A 22,476-nucleotide genomic window follows, 5' to 3' on the forward strand; every position below is an offset into this window, starting at 1 on the left:
GGTAACTTCAAACGAGTACATAATTTTATAATCAGGTCACCCTACGTTTTCAATAAATAATACCAATATTTAAGACTGCCAAGGAGAGTTATTGATCGGGGATTTTGTCATCAATAATGGTTAACGTAGATTATTTTGTGTAAGCATATGATTTTATAATTTGTTTTTACATGGGCATTAACAGTTTATATTTATTATAGACATTGCGCCTCGTAGATTTTTCGTGATTTATGTAGGTAATAATATGAATTATTCGATCAACTTTGAATTCTAATTTAATTGTTTTTTTGAAAGTATATAAATTAGTTCAATACACTATAGTATATATATAGTCATCTTTAATTCAATAAGTCGAACTCGTTATAGCAGCGGTTTGAGTGTTGATGTATTTTTTTTCATTATTATTATTAATTCTGTTAATTATAATTTATCAATAATTATTTTTCTGTGAAGAGCTTCCAGTAAAAATATATAATGGCATTAATTATACTAATCGATATAACCTATTTACGTAATCCTTTATTTTCCTTCTCATAAAGTAATTGACTATAGGTATTATAGATATATAACATAAATATGTTAAATACGCCGTGATTCACATAAAATGTTGTTGAGCTTTCACATATTATAATTAATCTCGAAATATAAACCAAGTGTGTGTAAAAACTTTATCGCTTAAAGTTTGAACATAAATCATTAATAGGTTTATATATCAACATCATCACTTTTTTTTATTAATTTAAAATTAGTTAATAAAATATTTGTTGTTCTTGCAGTAGGTAGGTATTACCACATAGTTTATTATTATTCACCGGCTGTGAAATGATTTTATTATTTACTCTTTACTTATGGGCATTAAACACCAATTAGGTAGGTAATTAAATTTGTATATATATATATATATATATATATAAATATATAGTTAATTATATCCTATAATAGGCAGGTATACACATACTCATAGCCATAAATATGGTATATAAATATTCGTATTAAAATACCAAATGGCCCCCAGTAATTTATTATAATAATATAATGCATAATCTACCTAATATAAAAATTGTAATTAAAATATAATATAAGTAATACGCTTATAATTCATATAGGTATCTGCATGGTATATATAATATACTGCAGAAAATAAAAATGCAATACTTACATTTTTGTATATTAACTTATTACTTACCTACATCAATTTGGAGAATATAAATTATTATAGACTATAGGTATAACGTGTGAAGTGTTAATTAGAATTTCTTCAACATTTTCCTCTGTATACCTTATAATTATTTATAGGTATTCAAATTAAAATATCTGCCACATTAAACGCGTATTATTAAGTATAGGCACTATTTATTATTTTTATTTAACGGAAACACTCGCTGGATGATAAAAGAAAATTGTTTATTTTCTTCATTACATAATGTATATATAATTTAGTTTTGATCTTGCATGAATATAAAAATAAAAAGGTTAACACAAGTGGATATACAAAGTGATACATTTTACTTAAGGAATTCATTATGTGTGTCACATGAGTGTTCACTCATGCATCACCCAGTATACATACGTACCGTAAAATGTATAATAATAATTGCATAATCAATTCAATTCATTCAACATTATAAACTTAATATGTTTAGTACATAAATAGAGCTATATGTGTATATTGTCAATTTTAAAAAGTTTTCAAATTTGCTTTTTTGTCCGTGATTACCTATATATACACTGCATATTATTACGATAATTCGAAAAAAGCAAACATTTTTTATTTTTTTATTTGCATATGTTTGTCCTTTTTTGCCAGGACCTTTATTATATAATATTTTAGCTACCCAATAATAATTGGATTCAAATCAAAGCGCGGGCTCTCGTATATGCAGTATATATATATATATATATGGTATGAACATTTTTTTATTTTTTTTGCCACCGGCGATTGTTGGGGTCGATCGGTTTTTTATTGTACACACATTTTGTGCCTTATTAAATCGTGTTTCCCCTCCAGCGTGCGTCAAAACGATCGTCCGGGTTCCGGGAGCGTGCAGCGCCGTAATAATAATAATAATAATAATAATAATAATAATAATAATAATAATAATACACACACACATAATAAAATAATATACTATATAGAGGGCACTGTCATGGCGTCGGGGGCGCGGTCCTCCGCCGGTCGTGGTTCCGCCTATTTTCGTTGGCCGTATATGCGGTTCTCTTGTGTTTTATTATATACATATTATTATATATTTGTATAGGTATACCCAGTGCCGCATAACGCTACTGTTTACTCATTAACGACTCTATACATACATCCATTATATATACGTGTGTATGACGTATGTATACGTATATATATATATATGTATGTATATATTATTATACAGGTATTGCTTGCTTCCGACTTAAGGATATGCGCAGAACACACAAGACGTAAACGATTTTCTTGCTCGTCGCTGCACAACTCGACGCTGTGCATGTAGATATATGATGTATATATTTGAACGACGGCTGCGGGAAAATCGCGATTATATTCATAAAGGACCAAATCATATCACATTATACGCATCGTTTATTGTATATATGTATGTATAGGTACGTTTACTATTTTCATATTTTTTGTTTATTTCGTATACAATCACGTAGATATATTATGATACATCACATTTTACAAAAAAAAAAAAAAATAATAGTAATAATTATACAGAAGTTAAGTAATTTTTACAAAGTATAATTACAGCGCAATGTATATTATATATAGTAATTAATGGGGTCGTGCAAAAGATATTTCCACTTAATACAAACAGCTTACTTATATGTATATATTCGGGCCTATTAAAATTTTAAACAATGTAATCAATATGAGAAATACTCATTGCAAGCCAATGCGAGCGTGTATAATAGAATATTATGTTTATATAACGTCAAATGAACATAACATATACAATATTATATTAAAGAGGAGAGGTAAACATAAATTGTAACATACATTTCAATACACTTCTATGATATACCGATATACTATATATATATATATAACATATATGTACCTATATTATTTTGATAATTTAATTTTAGACAATTGCCTGTTTCCTACTAAAAAAAAATAAAAGAAAAAGAAAAGACATGTTCCTTTGAATTTTGATGATGAAATTTCAATCAATCAACGCTCGTATAATATAGTAATATAAGCTTATATAAATGTAAATATATATTATACCCACCCTAAAATAAGTATACATATTGCAATATAGGTATATATACTATATAGTATATATATATAATAAAGGTATAGGTCATCATTAACACGGATTCTTAGCTTTGAATATGATTCGTATTTCGTTTGATGATTAGTACTCAACAGTTTATACATTGAAAATATTTTAATATTATACTTTGACTTAGTATAGATACCTATAAGTATACATATATAAATATACATTATACAATTATTGAGACTATAATATATAGTTGATAAAATGTTTTGCACCCATTTCAATTCAACCATCTCTTTAGCGATTGTAAATTTACACAAGAATTGTTTAAATAACACTTCAGGTAGATAGGTTAGGTGTTTTTATAGGTGTATTCAACAGTCTATTTTCTTTATGTAATATTAGAACCTACTTACAAAATTCTTAACTATATATTATTAATAATTATATACAAATATACAACTAAGAATGGTATTTATAGTGCTTTGAAAATAGAGGTTTATACACAAGCATAGATACATATATTACATATACTTAAAACTTCTTAATAAACAAATAGATAAATTATTTTATGTACCTATAAAAAAAAATCAAAGTGAAACTATCACGGACCATCAAATTAATATATAGGTTCATTCTCACAAACATAAGAGGCTGAATATGACTGACAAATTGATACCTATAGGTACCATTTTCTATTAAATAATATTGAATTTTTTCAATAAGGTTATATTGAATATTATATCCTGCTAAATATTATAGAAAATTTAAGAACTTGTGTATGGCATATGTCAGGGATAGCAAACCTTTCTGTACCCCTTGTCGAATAAAAACGTCGGTTGGATTTTATTTTTTCTACGTGCCAAGGTCAACTAATAATAATGACCCCATTTTTTTAAACTTCTAAAAATTCCTATATTTATGACTTGAATGATACAACAAAAAAAACAAGTCGAGTGTCTTAGATTTAGAGTTAATTTTTTGTGATTTACAATAATTATTACGAAAGTTTCAAAATACTTCATACATCGATAAGTATATACGTGGCTTGGAGGTAGAACGTTCAGATTTATAAAACATAAAAAAAAATTACTAATACACATACCTAGTACAAACAAAATTTAATTGACTTAGAGAGTCCAAGATAAAATTTAATTTAAAAATGTGTACACATGATTATACGTAACGAGCTTAAAAAGAGGTATCTATATATACGCGTATAATATATGAATTTTTTCTAATATCTCACTATATAATTGCGTTTGTTCAAAATTGTTATGCTTAAAATTGTCTAAATACTTAAAAACAAGCATAATTTTTCTATGTGTGCGCGCGTGCGTATGTATTATAAATTATAATATCTTTACATAAAAAAATTCGCATTGAAACAAAACGATATGAAATTATTTTTTTGAAAGTCTACACTAAGTAATGCTTGCCTATTAATAATATAGGTAATTATTAACGGGCCACAGCTCACCACGCACGTCCTTGAATGGATAAATATGACATGTTTTGCTGTTGATGGTGGTGCTGACCAACGTTCTGTCTTGGGTACGGCATCGCGGTGTTGGTCAGCAACTGGTGTTGCGGTGGTTGGTGCTGTTGCTGGTGGTGCCCGACGTTGGGCGACCCGTGATGGTGATGGTGACCGTGGTGATGGGGGTGGACGGGGACTGGTACGTGGCCACCGTGGTGCATAGCGGGGCAGTGGCCGTTGCAATTGTTGCCGCCGGGCGCAGGCTGTTGGCCGGACGTGTCTGACGTACCCGAACACGGTTTGCCGTCTTTCACTAAAACGGGCACGGCCACTCTTCGTGGTGAACTCTGGGCCTGTGAATAAAAGTAAACTAAATAAGACTTAACGTGCGTTATTATACATTACAATCGGCTCATTCAAAGATTTTTTCTGAGTTATATATATATGTTAATAAACACCCATCATGCACAATAGAATATATATACTATGAATATAATAATTATACTTGAATTATTTAAAATAAAAAAATTTATTTTTGTAAATACTTTTTTTCTATATAAACAAAAAACTTTATCTTGTGCTCTTAGTATTCAGTATGTGTACTTAGCACTATACTTGAGTACTTTAAACTTGACATTTTCGTAGGTTTGATTGAAGTAAAAATTAAATTGATAAATAATATCTAGTTACTATTATTTATATAATTTGCAGAATATACTTAAAATTAATAATTTAATAATAAATTAAAATATGTTCTTTTTTAAAATATCTTACCTGATTTTGGGCATTCTGTTCGGCCATAGCTTTTTCTTTCGCCTGACGTTTACACTTGTATCTATGGTTCTGGAACCATATTTTCACCTATAACATACCACCACATATTTATTTAAGTGCGTATAAAAAGCGCATAGTATAATTTATGCATATTTTATTATTATATAGATGGCTAGTGTGTCTGCAGACAATCAAGTATAGTATTCGAAAGACATGAACTACAATCAAAAACTCTCTCAACACAAATATCTAATGTATAATATATACATACCAATTGTTAAAAAAACAATTTAAAGTTCCCTACAACTGTATACAATTGAACAAATTTGTACATGCATGTTAGGGTAATTTATGAACTGTATGTCCCTTATATAAAGCTAAATATATGCGGTGCACGCGATCGTATACCTATACATTATCGCCTGATCGGTTGGTTCGAATTTCCTGCGGTTTCAGTTAATATTAATAGATGGATATACATAATTGTTATTATCACTGCAATATTTACAATATTTCATTGTCAAAAGCGAGGCGGAAAGTACCTACATAAATAGAAACGAATCCAACTGAGCATTTATATAAGTTGCTGTTGAAAGTCAAAAGATGACCAACATTAATATTGACAGTGAATGGGAACGAAGTGGAAATAAAGTTGAAGAGGTGTTTTTAAAAGTGCTCGCGAACCGAGTGCACTCTACGCGGCTTTTGGATAACGGTTTAAAGACTAACTCTTTTGACCGAACGAACGGGATCCGCAGCCGCCGCCGTGCATACTTGAGGCCGCCGCCGCCACGAGTATCTGCGAATAATTCCTACATAAATTCACTTCACTTTTCAAAAGTACTCGGCTTCTACTTGGCTACTTGTCCGTGTATTATATAAACGATACGAGCGCGCGCCATTCACGCAGATTTTTACGTCTGTACCGCCGCCGCCGCCGCCTCGGCCGCCGACAGTTATTTAAATGGTTCTTGTTTTTTTATTTCCATGTGTGTATTATATACGTGTATACCCACTGAGTATAGGAGCACACAAATTACATGATATTATATTAGTTGTGTACAAGGTACGTATATTATTGTGTACTGTGTATATTATTATAGTACATTACCCGCCGTTCGGTGATAATCGAAACAATGACGATACCAACCGATACTAATTATTATCACAATATCTATGTATATGCATGCCAGCGAGTTTTTTAAATATACTGCATAAGAGTACACTAATTATGTGCATTATATTAGTGTACTTCGCTGTTGTACCACTGTTTCAATAGGTACGTGCTTGACGCGTGAATTACCGCCGTACTAGAGATATTATAGTAATACAAATTGAGCGTAGGTAAATTATATAATATTCACCAAAGACTAACCGTAATGATATTGTATTATAATAAAAAGTATAACAGCTGTATAATTTCAAGTGTATAGACATATTTATAAACCACTCGATGCGATGGATTTTATGTTTTTAAAACCCACAAAAACAGCGCAATTATAGTATTATAATATATGAAAGAGCGTGGTAGGTATAATGTACCAATTATTTCCCTATAAGGATATCCAAGCATCTAATCATCAGTTTGGTACATACGCTAACACTTTTGATATTTTGGTACCTACGCTAACACTTTTGATATTTTATACTTTATTGAGAAGTATAATTATTATAATACTAGTAATTTATATCGGGACAACAAATATACCTTTTACATACCTATACTTCAACGCTTAATTTAATTAAAATTTTTGTAAATGATAAGAACTCAAATCAAGATACATTTTTAATTATTTTGAATATTTAAAACAATACATATTTTATGACCTTGGTATTGACCGAACATAACAAAAACTTATAAACCACTTTCACCTACAAGAATGTATACCTGCAAATATAGGTAGTATAAGCACTGTACAAATATACAATCGGTGTACCCACAAATGACTCGGAAAATATTGACACGATAATTTAACTGCGCACTACGACGATACACTAAAATTATAAAAAATCGAGTCAAAAACCATAAAGATTAATATAATTAAATAATGTTTATGAAACATCGACTATCGAGTGACAGTCATCGTCTAGGACGCAATAAATCACATTATCATTTATGTCCTTATATTCGCTAGTAACGGCCAACGGGTAGTATAATTAGTACCTACATAGAACTAAAATTGTATTGGGCAATAGCCAACAAGAAATACTCATTAGTGTGCACCGGTTGACTTACAAGTTCCAAGATGTACGGGCAGTTAGAATAAAATTAAAATAAGCACGTATATGGTATATTGATGGGTATATTATATTTTGTGCAATTCCAATTTTATCATGATTATTGAATGCATTCTACAAATTATAAAATATCAAAACAAAAAATGTTTAGGTACCGGTCTTAAAAATCACCTCTATTGCCCCATGTAAGAGCTAAGAAAATAGACAGAAATAATGGTGGCTAGAGAGTTAAGTCCCTCCAAAAACAGATACACGTTGTAAAAATATACACCTTAAGAAACACATTTATAGGATTTCATCATAATAAAATAGCTCCTCCCTCCAAATCTAAGTGATATCGAATAAGGTGTGGTATACGAAATCAACATATTATCATTATTGATCGTGATGCTTAAAAATCTTTAGGATTTTACCATAATATACTATCTACATGGTGTATACACATATAGGACAAGGCCTGTTCTATAATATATTACCTATCTATGACACATAATAATATAATATAGCTAGTACCAGCCTGGCAGCCTATATGTAATATGTATATTGTACCTATACAAATAACGAGACTACCTATAACAGGTTATATGTTTACACCGTCGTCGGTAGCCCATACTCTAAGGTGACGTAAGCATAACATATTATAATATATTATACAATATTATATTGTGATCTATAGTATTCTAGTATACATATAGCTTGCAGGTACAGTAGGTAGTCACCTTTTATTGGACAAAGTATAAATGGACAATAACAAACTGGTCCCAATTTATACATTTCCTAACACACAGGAAAAAAATTAGTCTAATTGACTCACTCCGCACTTTTTTAATGGGGGCCAATGTGTATTTTTAAATGTATCAATTACCCCGATTTCTATTTCACCAATTTTGATAAATAATATTACTTTTTCCTCAATTCGTCACATCGAAAAGTATTGAAGTCTTTGAACAATTTATTTTACAAATATCTTGTTCTTGAAATTTTCACCCTATTCGGTTAATGAACTCAAATACTTGAAGTACTCTGGTTCCAGAGTGAGTCCAATAAGCGATGACTATAGGTACTGTACCTGTGTGTTCACAGAATACACATATAGGCGTAGGACGTCCTCGTGCTTACCGAACCAAAAAAAAGACATCATCCCAAAAGAAAATAGGAAATCGGTCGAACTATAATACTATAACAATAATACATAATGTATTTTATTATGCGTATATGCTGACGCTTGTGCCCGGTCCCGGTGCATAATATAATATAATGATAATAAAAATAATAATATAGTATAATATAAACACAACAAAATATATTATTATTATATCGTCGTAGGGACTCAGCTCTCGACCGACATTTCGCGTTGTGCAGAGCGGGGGGTAGGGGGTCGACGAGCGTATTATATAAGCCCCGCGTACGCCGAAAACACGATTTGCCCCCCCTCCCCCGGGCGCTCAAAAACCTAAACAGTAGTCGCTGCGATTATATAAAATATAACACATACATATATATATATGTACGGCTCGCGGGGTCTTTGCCGTAACATCTGGCGCCCCGGCGGCCCCGTATATACCGCGCGTATACCGTGTATATACCAGGCACAATCTGTCGGCCATTGTTCTGTGCCGCCACCGCGCACCGGGTATATACCGATCATCATCTCGAGTGGTGCCGCGCATACATACTCTCGCCACTTCAGACGTACGTTTTTCGGAGGGCTCACGATGAATACGCTTTTGTGCCCCCCCTGCGCAACACTGCAGCACTACAGCAGCAGCGGCACCACCGCGCTCACCATTCTATATAAGGTGCGCGTGCGTGCGCTTGCGAGTATACGTGTATAATATTATATAATAATACATTTTAGCGACCACCGCCGATATGTACGATTAAGCCGCGTACAGTAAAAAATAAAAAAAAAATACATAAAAGCCTGGTGTCTCGGCGATGGGTGGTGGCGGTGGTGGTGGTGGTGGTGGGTGATGATGGTATATACACGATCAGAATGGGGGCGGCGACGGGTGGCGCACAGAGGAAACCAGCTCGACTAGAGAGACGATAATAATAATAATACGCGCTGAAGCGGTCCCCTGCATCATCGTGATTGTTTAATAATATGTACGCGCGCGACGAGAGATCGCTGCGGTGGCGGCGGAGCGGTGGCGGGACCGACGCACGCGTAACCCCGGAAAATGTTTAAGCCTCATTAACCGCACGCTGCAGCCCGACCGTTTAAGCCGGGTTACAATAGGGCGTAGTTCATCGCTTGATCCGCGATAATCTCACCGCGTGACGCCCAACGAAGTCTTATATTACGCGCCTATATGTGTGCGTTAGGTTCATGATATTATAGTGCCAAAACACGGCATATCGACCCACAAGAATCAAATTTTTGCCTATATTTTGAAAATAATATTATTATGTACTGCGAATAGTGTGAACAATATTATGCGCTAAATGTACCACTGTATGCTGCACGTGATATGTACCAGTCATACACCTTGTTATGGCACACAGTTTATTTTTATTTGCTGCAGAATCTGCAGAGAGGCGTGAGCAACGAATAATAAATTGAACAAACATTATCTTATTAAAGAGCCTAGATACGCCTTGGTGTATCCGTTCCATTTGGCCATCTACTAGAGGAACGCAAATGCAAAACAACGCACAAACTTATAATTATTAGACGTACCTACCTACCCATAATTGTATAATAATAAATAAACAGCAAGTGTATCCTGTATAGTGTATATTATTACATAGGTACCTATATCGTATATGACTATATTATGAGGACGCCAACAGTCCATTTTGTATAGACGTGGGGGTGTGTTATTACCGCCCTTAGTTGTTATAATGCCGATTCAAGGAAATCGCACTACTTCAATTCATCGTGTTATTATAAGACATCAAGTAACGAATCGATATTTGAAACAGTACGAGTCGTGACTCGCGAAATATTATTATTTATTAACTATACATATTTTAACTGTATTATGTCCTGCTACGGGTCAAAAAATTATTACATCGATTTTATGTACAAATGTTCTAATCAAACTCATTGACCCTCTCCAAAAGCATCAAATGTTGTAGTTGTTAAAATGTTAAAATTATATATTATATATTTATATACAACCCATAACCTTGCACATACAAGGTTTGAACCTCTAATCCATTTCCTATATTATACCCTGTTTTGTTCTTTTCACATTATATTATCCCAAAAATAATTTTGAGATGGTATTATACGTCTATATCTACTAAAGTAATAATTACACGATAATAAATTACAGCAGAACAGGATAAATACAGATTTAAACATAGACGATTATGATGTATAATCTAAAAATTAAAGTCTATATTCTATAATAATAAGCTAGCTTCGCTCACGTCAGAGAAGGATAATAGTGTACTGTGTCAAATACATCTGCAGAGTACGACAACGTCTAATCTAAACGATTCTAAGTTCAATAGAGACATCCAATGCAGTACTTAATATATTAAATAGTTTAGAAGACGTTTGAAATATTTTATCAGACGTTCCCATTTTCTTTTATTGAGTGCTTAAATAAAAATAATCCATCGTTTTTAAGATAAGTCCGCACTTGCTAGGAATACGAGTTTTCGATATCTGTACAATTATTTTATTTTCACTTAGAAAAACTTTATTTTACTGATGAAATCGAAAAATGATCTGTTCATTGTTCCATTGAGGTAAGTCAAATTAACTGTTCATACTTCATAGAGGTGCTAGAATGCTCTATGACACTTATGGAGTTATTTTAATACCCAAAATTATGTCTGTGTAATTGTGAATACTATAACAATACATTTTAAGAGTAACTTTATACAACCTGAATAAATGTTTCAATATTGCGGCCAACACATTTAATTCGTATATAGTTTAGTCATGTAGTACGCAAATTACAACATGCCAGTTATTGTGTATTTATGCACACTGTATAGTTTGTTATACTGTTAACTATAAAGTATAAAATGTATACAAGCAATTATTGTTGTATTGACTATTGTTATTTATTGATCGAACCTAAACATGACCTAATAGCGTCTAACAGAATAAAACCATTATTGTGACTGCGTCAATCGTAAAAATAAATTTAAATTGAATCGACAATATCTAATGTACTAATATACGTGGATGTAATTTCGAAGTGAAAAACAGCTAAAAACGAATATATAGTAATAAATTATACTATTGAACCATTACGGTATGTCATTTTATCATTTCAGGAGTAGATCGTATATTGGGTCATCAGTCCTTACAGATTCTTTTATGGATTATGCTATGGAAATTCATCACTTTATCACAAATATGCGCTATAAGAGGTTGTTCGAAAAAGAAAAATGTGTATCAAGTCTAAAACACATTAATACATAAGTACACAATGGAAACAAAATACATTTGAAAAGAAACAATATCATTGAATACTGTAAAATTATGATATTAATAATTTTTTAATTTAACGTTTGTTTTAATTTAACGCGTTTAGACTAAAATTATGATAAATTATTAATTTTTATCATTCGACTAATTTGATGTTTTTTTTAATGAATAACTTAATCTTATATTCAGTTAAATGATAGGCCTATAAATAATTTGTTCTTCATTATTTATTATTTTAGATAATACCTTATTATAATATAAATATACTTATGAATTACCTGTGTTGGAGTTAAATGAATTAGACTAGCCAAATGTTCTCGTTCGGGTGCTGATAAATATTTTTGTTGTTTGAACCTTCGTTCTAGTTCATAAACCTGTAAAAGTAATACAATAACTATAATATTGGTTATTTCATCCAAGGTAGAGGATGTATAGGATAAGACATCGATTTTGGAAAGGAAATAAATACACAAGCCAAAGCCTTAAGGGGAAGAATATTTGGACAATGTACAAATGGGATGGATGTGTTCGTGTCAAAACGATGCCTTCGTGGATTTGACGTGACGCCTGATTGTGTTTACATTTATACAAGAAATGTGGATTTTGAGACAGTTTAAGTGCGCTGTAAACATCTATGAACTTGAATAGTAAATATAGTTTTGGGTTTCAGAATAGGTTCTCGCACGTAAATAAAGATCATATAATATAATATACATGCACTGATATATAAGAATGCAAACTAAAAAAAATAAAAGCATAATACACTTTATACAGGGCGGAATGTTAGATAAATGTTTTATTTTCTAAAGTACGACTTCATATACAAATTTATATAAAAAATAAATGGAGCTCAAATTGAAAAAATAATATTATAAAGTTGTCGATTGTATATTATATTGGCTTTTTATAGTTGTATACAACTATAAACTCACAGACACATTTATTTACTTATCTAATATTCATTGTATGATTCTTACATAATGATAATTGATATGTATAAAAGTTAAAACAAAATTAAATATTAAAATGTTTCCTAATAAAAAGTCTTATAATTCCCCTACACTTGTTAAAATTAGAATCCGTAAAAATAAAAAAACATAAAGAATTGAAACGTATTCAAAATTACACGATTTTACCTATATAGAATAACATCATATTATATATATATATAGTTTTACGTACTTGAGCCTGAGTGAACAGCACTCTCCGCTTTCGTCTCTGGGTAAGTGGAAACTGTAGAGGTGGTTTGATATCGCATTCCATGTTTGTCATACCATTCATCGGGGTGTTTGACGAGCCCATCAATCTGGATACTGCAATAATACACGATCGTTGTTAAATTTGAATTTTTGGCATGGTATAATAAAGGTCAACGACTTTCCAGCCTAAAAACAGCGCTCATTGGGAATTCATTACGTCTATACCTCTATAATATAAATATGTAAGGGTCTGGCGAATAATCCCTGCAACACCCCTTTAAACCACCTTGTAAGATGCTCGTTTATTGACTCATGAATATTTTATAATATAATATAGTATAATATATATATATATGTATATTTGAACAAGCGAATACCTTTTTATCTACGTGAGACTTGACTCACTTTTTATACATTTTCTACATGGATTACTGACATTTATTGTATTGATTGTAAGTAAATAAGTAATAAGTAAATTTGTTGATTATTTGGGTACTTTTATTGATCGCATTGATACGTATTATCATCTCATTAAAAAAATACTTGGTAGGTATTGATTTTAATATGGGTATGCTATTTCCTTACCTCAATCGTTCACGATTGCACCACAATGTATGTTCGAATTTCAGGCTATTTAGAACTTTATTCAATAGAAACATGATAATATGTAAGAAAATTATTAAAGATTCAAAAATACATTTTAAAGAGTACTTCAATATGTTTCTTGTACAACATAAGCAAAAATGTTTTGACATTTAGTCTTATATATGGCATAATATTAATCCTTCCCCCTCTACGCCACTATATTTATGTATACTTAATATTATATTATGTCATGATATAAAAACTTATTCATATTTATTTATTAAAATAATATTGGACAATTTATAACTTTAAAATGTACCTAATCATCTAGAAGCTAGAACATAAGATGATAATAATATTGTATAAAACTCACGATTCATAAATAAACCAGTCTATAAACTGCTCGCACTGACCTACGCTGTAAAATATGTTTCACGTAGGTGTAGGCTTATAAATTATCGGGGAGTACAATATTGTATATTAGTTACCTACAAATAATATTTAATAAGCCCATATAATATAGTAAGATGTATATTATAATCATATTATTATTTTATAAATTAATTCAGTATAATAATAATAAATAATGATGTACAATAAATTTACACTGCAACTGCACGTCTGCATTACGGCGAAGCGTATACGAAATATAGTGTTGATCAAGTACTGTAGGTTCCAATTATTATTTTGATGACAGGACGTACGCTCGTATATATATAGCAGGCGATATATATTAATGTACCCTCCCAGCCACCACACGCACTGACATACACACACACACACACACACACACACACACACACACACACACACACACACACACACAAGCACATTGTTCATGCCAGTCACAAAGCAAACACTATATATATTATAGCCGCGCCTTGTCAACTACAAATGGAGCGTGCGATATGGGTTCCGAGCTTTTTGTGCGCGCATTATCCAGAGACGATTTTTGACAGGTTTTCGGTAAACGAAGGGGGAGGGGGTTAAGGAATCGATAAACACCCTGTACATATAACAATAATATATTCGAAGACACGTGTCGGTATAAGAACAGAAATGTGTGAGTGCGCTGCAGTGTGTATAGTATAATGTACGTCTGTAATTGCACGTTGTATTTATTATAATATATGATCATGTATTTATAAATGTTCGCCCATAAGTATAATATAATTTAATATATTAATCATGTACACTGAAAACAAGTTATACCTACCTAAAAAATAATCAAAGAATATATGTAAAAATGTATAATCGATATAAACTTAGAAATAAATTTACGCATATATAGGTCGTATCCAAAGTAGTTGGTATGGATTAATAGTTACAATATTATAAGTTAACGTGGGGCTAGCAAATACCATATTATGTCCATATGACATTTTTTCACTTTCGTAATAACCGTATAAGGCTTCATGGTAACTAATGCCCGAACCTTTTTTTGTCTGCAGCCACATGAGTGATATTGCTTTTTCGTGCGATATTATTATAATCCTACGTATACCTACTGTATAATGTGTTGAAATTAAAATCTACTTGTAGGGATACAAATATTGAATAATGGTATAAAGTATAATTTGTACAAATGCCCCAAAGCTTAATTATGAATAATACTACCTATAACTATCTAATAAAATTACGAAATCGTTTGATTTCAAAAGATTTACAATATTATACAATACGAAATAATACCTATGAGTTTTTAATTAAGATTTTAATAATTAATTTTTAAAGCCACATTGAAATTTAAATAATACGTAAACATATTCAATATTGCATAGGTAGTTATTTATTATAAATCATTTTGTTGTATAGTATTATTATTAACCCATTTGTAAATAAACATGACATTAATTTTACATTTTGTGTTAATCACTTATTAGATGTTTTAATTTCAAATTGGACAATTGGATTTAATATACTAATTTGGAGAACTAAAGGACAATAAAATGACTTTTGAAATTTTTCCTATTTGAGTATTTTTGAAACAAATTGTTAATGTATTCAAAACATTTTCACATAAGTTGCTAATTATATATTACTATAAATAGGTACGAGCTCAACAAAATGTTCAAGTCTAATGCAATATTATTCAATATAATTAACGATTTAGTAATTAATTAGTTACCTATTAAAAATTATTTTAAAGTTAATTTTTAAATTGTTTACAGCGTTAATAGTCAGCAGACAATAATAAATCTGTATATTATACTTACTCGAGTATACTTAAGTAAGTGTTTAAATTTGTTGTTATTCCGAGAAACTTGTAAGATTATCGTTTTAATATTTCCAATGCTTAAAATATGTTTTAATGTTTACTATTGGGATTCATACTTAGAAAAGTTTGAAGAACAGTTTAAAAGTTCAAAAGATAATAAATATACCTACTTCTTGTAACTATCAATATTATTCTTTAGGTTTAGACCGCTAGACCATTTACAAATTATCTTATTGAAAAATTATTCTTTACAAAATTATTCAACCATTCATAACTTATTTCTTCTTTATACATAAGAATAAATGATAATATTTTTCTATTATTTAATAATTATAACAATATTTTTGTCGACCAACGCGCGACGGTTACAAAAAGTAGTATGACCATAATAAATTAATAATTAACATGGTTATATCTATAATTCCACCTTATATTATGCAAGTATACGTTTCGTTTTTACATTTACAATTTAATAGGGTATTATATTTCCTTAAAACGTTTACAGTAAAAGAGATAACAAACTAATATTACAACTATAAAAAATATCGATATTATGAAAATAGACTCGTTGTCTTTTGAAACTATATTTGACTTATTTATATTATATAGGTTCCTATACTATAAGATACAAAATTGTATGAAATATTATAATATTCGTTTAGTGTCAAGACATCCCTTGCACTAATTTATAACAAAACAAATATTTCATTTACATACATTTGGATTTAAAATTAAATGAGTTCAATATTTTTTTTTAAATTAAACTAACTATTATGTGCGTCTATAAAAAAAATTACCACTTTTGTTACACATAGGTAGGTACAAAATGTGTTACCGTTATATAACATAAATAATACCTATTCACAAACCATGATTTCTCACGTTATTTTCTGTCTGATTTCGGTATTAAGAAAAACATTAAAACCTAAAGAAAAATGTACAATTATCCCACGAGTTCCGTTCTACGTTTTATACTTATAAAAAAAAAACAATATGGTCGGGTTTGACAGACCTTGACGAGCACAATTTATTTTAATGGCCGCCCCTTCGTACATGGCCCACATCAATAATTCCGCATTTCCTTTTCCATCGGTTCGGCAACATGGCATAGTAATAATATGTACGGTATGGTATCTATAGACGTATGGTATATATTATATATTATATTATCATATGATATATGCATATACCTATACCACAAGAGACACGCGTTAACAACCGTTGTTCGATATTGAAAACCTATTTAGTATTTACAATGCGCGTGAAACCACATTATACAACATAATATAAGATTCGCGATCGAATAAAGGATATCCGGACGGGTATTGCATTTTTCGTCCGCGATTGACTCATCCGGCACCTTTCGAGTGGGCGTTTCACGTGCGTATATTGCCACCGATTTTTGAATGAACGAAAATTATTATCTGGTCGACAAATCGGGAAATGCGGCTATTATATTATTATTATTATTTTATTGTGTACACGAACTAACGCGTTGAAAGGTTCTTTTTAAAACGCATTATACATCAGATGTATACCTGCTGCAGTGATCTTAACATTCTACTACATCACTGTAGCATCGTGGGTGTCCCTCGTCCAGGAGGAGCGAGAGCAAAAAAAAAAACCCCGGTAGAAAAGATAATATTTTGATAGCTTGATTGCTATCGGACGAGGGAGAGGGTTCGTTTATGTACGATTGAAATAAACCAATAACAAGCGCATTGTCAGGCGTGCGCGTCCGGGAAGCGTATATTTTTACCTGTTTGTCAAAACCAAAACTACGTCAATGTTTTTATAAGTTTCCGAAGCCACGGAGTATAAAAATTTTTAATGAGTCTCCCCCCCCACCCCTTTTATGCAGTCGTCATCACTCGTTCCCGAATGGAATTCGTTTCGGTCGCCGTATTTGTATTTGCCAAACATCAGTAGCCGGTCGGTATTATACAGGTCCAGCAGGCCTTGGAAATATTTCTTAGGCAAACACTGCACAAGCTATATACAGGGTGACAAATATTATTTTAATGCTGAACGGAATAAACGAGACGCACAATAGTCCGTGTATAACGTGCTTAGGCACGGTTCATTCATAATATTATAATATATATGATGGACATCATTGGAAAACACAAATACAAAATGTGCTTGGTAACGTCCAACAGACGTAGTTGGTTTCCCTACCTCTATATACATTATTATGACTATACCAATCGATTTTATTGTTACTCGTATGATATGGAGGTCATAGTATTATTTTAGACGTTCGATTTATAGCCTTGTTAGAATATTCTCTCATGTCTAAACGCACAAAACACACATTTAAAACACGATTTTATTGTTTGGATAGACATTTTTTATTACAAAGAAATTTCATTATGGTTTAAGAAAACAATACTACAAGATTTAAAATATTTGATTTTTTGTTCACCTATACTTGTTTATTGAATTTAAAATTAATGCATTTATAATCATATAATTTTGTTTGATTTTAAAAACATTAATTAAATATTAGAATGAATTTATAAACATTTAAAATAATTTTTAAACCTAATTATTAAATATTGATTAATACAATCTGTGAATAGAAGCTAGGTATAGTTAATTTCTACATTATATTAATATTAAATAGTATATTCTACAAAGGAATAAAGGAGTACCAAACGATGATAGAACTAACGCTAATAAATATACACGTAAGTACTCGAATTTCAGTATTTTAAGAATTATTTATAATATTTTAGTACAATTATTCTTGGACATTAAGTAATATACTAAGACTCTCGGTAATCTACTAGCAGATAGCCATACTACATGGATACATATTTATGGACATATATTTGAAAGTAATTAATCGGAAGTATTAAAAAAGTATGCAGGTGAAATTATTTTCATTTTTGTAGGTAACAAAATGTTCATTTTAATTTTAAATTATTTAAAAAAATATGTTTGGTTGATTTCATATAGATTTATACAAAAATAAGATAGGCACCTACCTAATTAATTATTTAAATATGTAACATGATGAATAATGCAAAAAAATTTTACTGTATTTAAATCATGCATAGCCAATATTAAACAGTTTTTAATAGAAGTTAATGAAGAAGAATTAATTCTTTATAAATTAATTTTAATAGGTATAATGTTAGTTATAGTTTTTACATCTGAAGTAAATCTTAGCCTTTGATATCAATCCTTCATCCATTCTTTTCCAAAATGTATAAAATCCTACCGTTAAAAATTGGGTATTCTATAAAAAAAATATAAGTTCCTACGGATCGATGGATACTAATATAATAAACATATAACTATATAAGTATTAAACACATGCACCAGATACTATATTAGGCAGATGATTTATCCTATACTATTTTAATCATCACTGCATAGGTTAGCGAGTTTATAGAATGTATATACAAGGGCCGCCCATAAAAAGCTTAAGGCAGTAGATCAAGACCGATTAAGCGTGGTGGGGCTGTTCTTGTAGTTGGTTTATAATAAAAAGAGGGATAATGACATTATAACGACTGTTGTAATAACCGGTTAGATAGTGTACATCCCGCGGCAAATGTTTGGCGGAAAAGGGGGTTCTCGTATAAACGGATCCCGGTCTAATCCAATATGACACCCTGAATGCACACCCCCAGCGTATTTTACGGTCGCTTGGGCATGTTTGTGTGAAAAAACATAAACATCCTTCGATTAACGATAATAAATCTCTATAGGTCTAATTTGGAATAAAAATGTGTAAATACATTATTAATTTAATTTATACTTTATATTGTCAAATTTATTTAAGAGTCTACATTGGTATATTATACTTTAAAGCTTTGACATAAAACAAAATTAGAAAAAACACATTTTTTTGAAAACATTTTTAACGTAACTAATATATTACCATTACTGTGTTTTTATTTTTTTATATAGAAAACATGTTTATCATATTTGCACATATTATTTTAAACTTCAAATAATCCATTGCTGCAGTTATAAATATTATGTATCTACTAGTGAATAATGATTAATGAGTAATATAGGTAACTTATTAATAATAATTATAATTTACAGGTCTAAAAACTTTCTACATATTTACCATGTTGTGGGTTAACGTTAAGATGATTTCTCGAGACTTGGGGATAAGCAAATATGTAATATACAATTTAGTTATTTAAACCAAATTCCAAATCGCTATACGATGTCATGTTTAAGAACAAAATTTAAATTTTATATCCATTAATACCGTAATAAATGGGCATAATTCATGATTATTGAACATTTTATTTGCATGTTTGTTGACTTGTTGCTATAATATGTCCAATATGAATACATAAAAATATTTAATAAGGTGCCAAGGAATAATATGTTAGGACTTATAGCTAATATTTTCAACCAAGACACATATTATAACTGCTTAGCCCTTAAGTAATAATTTATCTATTGTATCTGAATATTTGAATAAATAAAATAACTAACGTAATACAATAAATATATTGTTTGCATAATTTGTCAATTTTTTTTAATATTTAAAGAAATATTATAGCTAATTTTTATGCATTTTTAAGTGTTATAAAATCTTATTCTTAGTAATAACAATGAGCTACATATAATAAACGTAATTTAAAATGAGAAATAGTTGGTAAATTGATCGTTTTATTATTATTTCATAAAACTATAAGTAGGTATATTATGTTGTTGAACTTTAACAATTTAGTTATCGGGTCTCAATTACCATTAAATGGTAAAAAAAAATAGATCTTAATCACAAAACAAAAAAATTATAAAATTACCTAATATTTATAATAGCTTTAGGTAAATCCATCAATAAATATATATATATATATAATTGTAGTACTCCTTGAACTCCAAAAATAATATTAAATACTTATAATAATGGATATGTTTTAATATTGAAGAGTTTTAGTAACACATTTATATACAGGACTGATGTATCATCTATACTTTTGTATTACCGACAATTTTTGTTTTTGATTTCAAATACTCATTGACAGCATAAAAAGCCTTAAAATCGTCTCTTATTATTGCATATTAAATATATATTTATATATATATAGTTGTACCTATGTTGCATGTCGTCTATAGTCTCTAACAAAGTAACAATATGGATGCACAAAAATCTGTTGGTGTTATGGAGAAGTAAATTTGAAATATGACTGTGAAATATTTATTTAATTTTCATATGCTTTTAGAAATAACATTTAATGTCAATAGGGTAAAAGAAAATATTTGAACTTAAATAATAGAAGCCTCTGTAGCATCGATCAATCGTCGGTTATTAATAATATGATTTATAAATACATGTTTGTTATATTATTATTTAATATGAACTTACTTGCAAACCGTGGGTCGTTGGCTGGTGCCCCGTACCACGTGGCCGAATTCCCGTACGACGTGACCATGTCCGGCTGACAATATTGAGGTGGCGGCGGCGGCGGCGCCGGGAATTGCGGGTGCACGTGCCAGCTGGCTGCGGCCGGGACCGCTCCAGGGACGTTATTGTTGTTGTTGTTGTTGTTACCTCCACCGCCGGACATGGCTCCTGGGCTTCCGGAGGCACTGCCGCCGGTGCTACCGGCCGTGCTGGACCTGTGGTACGGAGAAGGCGAGCCGCACAGCTCGAGCTTACGGTACTCCTCGATTGGGCTGAGTATGTCGGTAACGGAGAACGGTGTCGTATGCGCGGCGTGATGGTTGTGATGATGGTGGTGGTGCGGTTTGGGGCTCAGCGACATTGCTAGGTCAGCGCTGTTGAGCTCCGGCAGCAGGTCGCCCGAGCTCTCGGAGAACACGGCTGATGCCGCCGACGAAGCGGCCGTCACCGAGAGAGCCACTTTCGCGGTTTGTCCGAAAAATTTTTACCCGGAAAAACAGTGCGGCCGCGATCGCACCGAATTTTTTTCGCCGTTATTTTTTATTTTTCGACGCCGGTGGAATGCGGAATCGGTGACTGCACTATCACGTCATCGCGGGGAACGGGTTTTTCCGAATTTTTTTCAACGCGATCCGCGTGTGTGGTGGCGAGGCCGAGAAAAAAAGGAAAAACAATAATAATAATAGCGCAAAATAAATAAACTCTGAGGCTCTCGTGTGTGGAGCACCACCCGAAACTAGTGTCACTCGAAACTGGACTACTCGACGTCGACGAGAGGACTCGAGGGCCGCACTCGAGTGGCGGAACCCCTCGGCCCCGCGCAACCCAACCGGCCGTGGGACGGAACCGCGTGGAGGCGTGGCCGACGGCGACCAATAGCTGCGGTACCTGTGCCGACACAATGCGAAAGGTTGTGATGAAAAAAATGAAAGAGAGAAAAAAGAGAGAAAAGAAAAAAGTTTTACACTGCAGCGCGCGTATACGTATA

General features: G+C 31.4%; 1 protein-coding gene across 1 annotated transcript; it reads right to left on the reverse strand.

The window, feature by feature from the left end:
* Positions 1-2,794: 2,794 nt before the first annotated feature.
* On the reverse strand, positions 2,795-21,849 carry LOC111030172 (homeobox protein Nkx-2.1-like). The gene is made up of 5 exons (XM_022309552.1): positions 21,450-21,849; positions 13,286-13,416; positions 12,382-12,477; positions 5,470-5,556; positions 2,795-5,048 (listed from the first exon to the last, which is right to left on the reverse strand). The coding sequence occupies exons 1-5, from the start codon at positions 21,847-21,849 to the stop codon at positions 4,692-4,694; spliced, it is 1,071 nt and encodes a 356-aa protein (XP_022165244.1). The 3' UTR covers positions 2,795-4,691.
* Positions 21,850-22,476: the final 627 nt, after the last annotated feature.

The sequence above is a fragment of the Myzus persicae genome, unplaced genomic scaffold (genome assembly GCF_001856785.1).
Source record: "Myzus persicae strain clone G006 unplaced genomic scaffold, MPER_G0061.0, whole genome shotgun sequence".
Lineage (NCBI taxonomy): Eukaryota > Metazoa > Arthropoda > Insecta > Hemiptera > Aphididae > Myzus > Myzus persicae.